The 6,000-nt window shown below is 44.3% G+C and overlaps 1 protein-coding gene across 1 annotated transcript in view; it reads left to right on the top strand.

The window, feature by feature from the left end:
* Nucleotides 1-524: 524 nt before the first annotated feature.
* Nucleotides 525-6,000, top strand: part of LOC121515053 (tetraspanin-9-like) — a 258,707-nt gene continuing 253,231 nt past the window's right edge. Inside the window, exon 1 of the mRNA XM_041795620.1 lies at nt 525-884. Within this exon, the coding sequence (XP_041651554.1) occupies nt 822-884 (63 nt within the window). The 5' untranslated portion in view covers nt 525-821. The remainder of the gene's footprint in view (nt 885-6,000) is intronic.

Raw genomic sequence — 6,000 nt, 5'->3', positions numbered from 1 at the left:
GAGCAGAGCAGAGCTGAGAGGAGAGGAGAGAGAGGCAGGGAGAAAAGTTACCAGGTCAGCAAGTGGAGCAGCTGAGACTCACTGGGGTCTCTTTCCTCCTGGAACAGCCCGGCACAGCAATAAGGAGCACAGGAGGAGAGTGATATTACAAGAGGGGATAGAAGGAGTGCTGTAACTTCTACCCTGGAAGGCAGTTGTGTCATTAGGCGAGGGTAATGCTCCTCACAGGACCTTTGAGCACAGCTACTCCAGGACTATCACAGCAAGACAGCAGCAGTGAGCAGGAGACCCTCCAGCCTGGCAGAGGTGGCTGGACAGTGCAGCCTCTATACTGAAGACTCTCGAGTGTGTGCTTAGAGGTGGATGTGCTCCTGTGAGGTCTTTTTTAATGTTTCTTTGCTTCGGGGAGTGAAGCAGTGGACATTTGGAGAGTGATTTATTCTGTCCTGTCATTTCTGAGACTATGGTAGACTGTGCATCAGGGAGCCTCTCATCAGCAGCTGCAGCCCTAGAGCATGGAGAAGTCCAGTAGTGAGGAGTCAGCCATTCACCGTAGCCCTTCTGTAGATAGCCGCGACTCCGATTTTGCACAAGCCTCCACGTCTGGCCGCCCGTTCGGTGGCCGCGGCTTCACTGCCGGTGCATTCTACGGCTCCACGGGGCCGCGCAAAAACGCACAGCAGGCGCAGGCTGGAGCGGCAGCTGACAGCGGCGCAGGAGACAAGAGCAACAACAAGTACAGCTCACCCAAAGGCAGCAAATACGTAGTCTTTTACCTGGATCTATCCTTTGTGTTCCTTTTAGAATTCAAGAAGTGCAACATGGCAAGAGGCTGCCTCTGCTGTTTGAAGTATTTGATGTTCACCTTCAATCTCATCTTCTGGGTAAGTGCTTCTCTTTTCCTCATGCTTCTTCACATTCATCCATGCAAACGTGCGCTCATAATGAAATGCTGACAGAGTGAATCTGCGTGCAGTAACTCAGCACTTATCATGTTCCATATCTGTGTTAACAAACATGAAAGCTCACTGTGTGATCAGTCAATCTAAATGTTAATCAGAGGGCTTTATTTCAAAGTGAAGGCTGTCAGTGCAACCATGCATTCCTAATTATTACGTCAGGCTGTTTATGCCTCTTCCTCCTGGTGCATGTTGCTATTCCTGGATGTCATGACAGAGTCAGTGGCAGAGCACCAGGTCTCCTTTTGTATTTGACTGGGGGGGGGTTGTTTTTGGAGATGACTTGGGTTCAGTAGGGGCACACATTTGGATGCTTTATGATTTACAGTGAACATGAAGTTGTAATTCAGCTTGTGGCATGCCAGTGAAAGAGTATATGCCTCTACAGTCCGGTTACATCGACAAGCAACACAATACGCACCGAGGGGATACAAGCACGGATGGTCAGCGGGAGTTTCCGGAGATTCTCATGTGATTCATTCACCTTTTTAATGAGATGCCTTTACTCTGGGGTGCAGCTCAGATCAATAACAGGCCAAATTAAAGTTCTGAATTGCTGCAGCAGGATATTTGGCTCTGGAATATCTGTTGTAATTAGAGTGATTATAGGTAAAAGAATAATAATGTAATGCTCCATGGCTGTTTGCTCACAAATAGACCTGCAAAGCTGCTGTGTACCCATGCATGGGTATTTGCTGTAAAAGTGGGCACCCTTTGATTGTTTACAGAATGGATTAAAGAGCTTATGGGTTATTGGGCCAAGTCTTTTGTGCAGATGCAGCGAGGCGTGAAGCGTAAAAACATCCCAACACTGGGGACCCCGGTCTAGCATGTCAGTGGGATGTGAGCCCTGCTAACTGGGGCAAACTGGAGGCGACAAGAGTGGGCATTATCTCGAGCCCAGCTGTGAAGAGGCCAGCATTAAAAACACATCCACGTACACATGCACCACACACGAGGAGATCTATGCCATTGTCCGCTCCGTGCAACAGTGCTAGAGGCCAAGCTCAGGCCTGGAGCTGTGGACGTCTCTGCTGCTGCAGGGCAGTGTCTCCATGTCATCCTTCTATCACTCCACAGGGAGGGAGTGAGTGATCAGCTGAGACATATAAACAGCTCAAGGGCTCCTCAGTGTTCCTCGCCTTCAAGTGAATGTTTGTCTAAGGGAATGAAAGGGTCAGCAAAGCTTGGCTGTCGCTTCATTCATTACTGCAGACATTGACTTAACTTGATGAGAGAACTTCCTGTGAACTCAATCAGCATGTCTAAAGTGCAAGATAGGGCTGAGGCATTTGACATTACTGCTATTAGAATCAGAGATGGAAATGGGAAGCAATTACCCAAGAATGGATCGATTGGCAGCTACATGACAGGTCAGTGGTTAGAGCAACAGTGAAGTCTTTCTTAAAGATTGAACAGATTAAAAGCAGTTTGAAATGAAAGAAACCTGAGTGCATCTTTTGTTAGATATAAATGCACTGAAATGATCAAACAAAATCGGTGATGGCCACTCAAGTGAACATAGATGCAACTTTAGGCCTGGCTACATGCTAAATTTTCTAATCTTGCACCATGTCTGTACTACGTGCGATGCAATGAAGTATCAGCATCAAAAACAACTTGATTACATTGATTCCCACTTATTCTATCAAACCTGTTTCCCCTGTCAGCCTTTTGCATGTTCCTCTGGTTAAGATGTGCAAAGAGCAAAGAAAAAGTGAGATGACAAGGTATCAGAAGAGTTGGAAAAGGATATTTCCTGTCTTTTTTCACTTTCCTCACTCAACTTAGCTTGTTAGCTTACTTTACAAAGTGTAGATAGCTGTGCTTTCATACTATCCAGATTTATGTTGGCAATTTTGCACTCTGACTTGTGTCAACATAGAGGTAAAACCAGCCATCAGAGGCCTGTCAATACAATGTGACACACTTTTGTTTGTCTACATTCAAAATTAAAGCACTAGATTTCATGTTATGTAGAAGGGGAGCCTGAAATTCACAGGACAGAGAATGAGATTTGTAATGGATGCAATAAACAGCAAGAGTGCAATGCTATGCAATGCTGTGCAATGCTGTGCAATGTTGTGCAATGCTGTGCAATGCTGTGCAATGCTGTGCAATGCTATGCAGTGCAACCTGATGTCTGACACTTGCATTCTGTTAGGACACAATTGTTAAGCAACTTTAAAACATGGGTTTCTGCAGAAATAAGGACAGTCTCGACTGATTTTAAACATAAAAATCCTCTTAATAAACACATCTGATTACCACCCTCCTGCAAGTGTTAGCCTGATTTCACAGTGGCAATTCCAAAGACAAGACATCTCAGAGAGATTCACAACCATTTGTTCTTGTCTTGAGATAAAGATGCTTATGCTGCTGCCATAATTTCCCAAGCTGTCCTTCTTTATCAAGTTTACTAGTTTTCAAGCATGGTTGTGTTTTTGTTTGCTGCCGTTTTTTAAACTTAAAGCAATCCACAACATCTGCTTGGTGACACTTCCCTGCCCGTTTGCCCTTATTGGCTTTACAAGGTCTCCTTTGTGTCTCAATATTTTAGGATAAAATAAGTCTTCTACTTCTTTTCACTCATGTAAACTGACATGTGTGTATTTTCTGCTGGAAGTAGTTGTTTTTTTCTTGCTGTTTACTTGTTTCTGTTTGTGTTTGAATTATTTGTAAGTTTTCATTTACTTGTTCAAAATAAAGACAAGTAGTAACTTTTACCCAAACTTATCTAATTTAAACTTAACTAATTCAAACTTATCAGGGCCTAATTATGCCAAGTAAGTGGAAGAAACTAAATATGCATTCCAAACAAAAGCTCAGTTTTCAGGAGGTTAAAGCACATATCTTAACCTGTCAAAGTATTGATTATTATTATTTGGATCAGCTGGTCAGCTGTGGCATCTCCAGGCCCATCCACAGCTGTCTGAGTGGCACTCAGGATCCTGGCGCAGCAGTATGCCCAGCTGAAGGATAGAGAAGCTGGAATAAAGTGTTTGCTCACCAGTGAGAGGTCTAGACTGGGTGCCTGAGCACTCTGGGACATAAGGAGGGTGGGTGTTAGGCATGCTGTATCCTGACACTCCTGGGACTGTGCTGCTCTACCTCTGACACTCCAGGAATCACAAGGTTACCGCAGCTGGTGGCGAGGTTTGCCTCTGAAGCTCTGACATCTCATCTCAGGCCTGCACACAAAAAAAAAAAAAACTGTCTGGACCCCTGAAAAGCTGAATGAAGATGTTGTTGATCAATATCATTGCATGTATGTTCAATCAGAAGTGTTGGTGCTAGTGTCCTGGCTAATATTCAAGTGTTTTGGTGCTGGAAAGTTGGATTTAAGCTGTGTTTGGGTTCAAGTGGTCTACAAAAGATGCTTCAGTTTCTTCACCTTTTGGTTTAGTTCAATCAGCCAACTGACATCATTAATATTAAATACAAAAGGCTGAAGAAAAGGGTTGTGACATTTCAAACGGGATGCATCTACCAAATAACGTTGTTACAACGATAAGAATGGGTATTTTAAAGTTTTAATGGTTGTCATAGCTTAACTCTAGAATAGACCATGATTTTGCCGACCTCCCATGACATCCCATGTGGTTTGGACTAAGAAAAATCCCCCCCCTTTCCCCCCTTATGGGCAGCCTTGTCAGCACCACACACTTGAAGATTATGTTAACCATTAAGAGGTTATGATAAGCCTTAAATAAGATAATTCCCCCCAGGCACTGGGAAGCCAAAACAACCCCAAAATCAGGCCTGAAACCACCCAGTGTTTATTCAGTCTTAGCCAAACTAACTGTTGTTTCTACCAAAAGGGCTGTAACCTATAAATGCCTATCACAATATGGTGCCTTTTAGATGCAGAGCTGCGGGGGACAGGTGCTCCTTAGCCTCAAGGAAGCCAGACCTCCAACACACTGTGATTGTAAGCAACAGCTGCTCTCTACTGTTCTGTCAGACAGAAAACCACACATGCTCCTCTGTCACCAGATCTGATCACAGAAAACACAAAAAAGGTTCAACTCTTCTCCTGGAATTCTCCAGGTCTTGGTAGAAATGTTTGGCACAGGTTGGAACATCAATAAAGCCTTCCTCAGTCAAATTTATAACCCTGATTCGATTATTAATTGATGACTTGCGACACTCTGTCATTCCTCTTTCTTTGAGCCGTGAGCCAAAGATGATGGATTCAGCCTTACAAGACTTTACATTAACAGAGTGACACCATCAGTTACGTGCATGTCAGCTGAAGTCAGCCTTCTCGGTTCATTTAATAGAAGCTGCCTTGGGGCACACGTATAGGTCAACCTTCAGCAGAGGTCAAAGGTCGTTGTTATCCGTTATCGTCCTGAGAGGTAGTCACAGGGGATTTGTGTGAAGGCGTTGACTTCTGAAGGTTCTTTTCAGGCTCCGTTTGTGCTTAACCCTTTTCAGTGGCCAAACCTCAGCACTAATAAGCGGCTGCTGCACACCGCTAATAGGGAGGTGGAAAAGAGGCTTTGGATTTCAAGCCTGATGGTCTCTCATTCCTCTGAAGCCTTTGGCTTGTAGCCCCCATGGAAATGTATTTCAACCACCCTGAGCTGTCCTTTTAGTGGGAGATTTGAGCACTCTGTCAGTCATCATGTGTGTGAAGTTATTTGTATGCAAACCTTAAGCGGTCGTGGACTTTTCCCACTTAAGCGCATCCCTTGCTGTGCAATAATTGAACTTTTACTCCGATAATGGTCCCTTAATGAACACCCACCTCGCATATCTCCCCATTTCCCCTCAGATTGATGCTTGTTTTCTTCTCACCAGTAGATCATTTTAATGACAGTTTAATCAGCATCACAGTTGAAGAGAGGGTTAGGGTGATGAGGGGGTTAGGAGGCAGCATTCAGCTGCTGGATCCGTCCATCAGCTTGTGACAGCTTCGGGCTCATCGGCACTAGAGCGGCCATGTCACCACCGTTTTGACTATTGATGCAATACTCATGAATATTTAATATGGATACCTGATTCAATAAAGAATGGTCCATTCAGTTATTTTCTA

The sequence above is a fragment of the Cheilinus undulatus genome, linkage group 9, assembly GCF_018320785.1.
Source record: "Cheilinus undulatus linkage group 9, ASM1832078v1, whole genome shotgun sequence".
NCBI classification, from domain to species: domain Eukaryota; kingdom Metazoa; phylum Chordata; class Actinopteri; order Labriformes; family Labridae; genus Cheilinus; species Cheilinus undulatus.
This window is presented reverse-complemented; position numbering and strand designations above follow the sequence as displayed.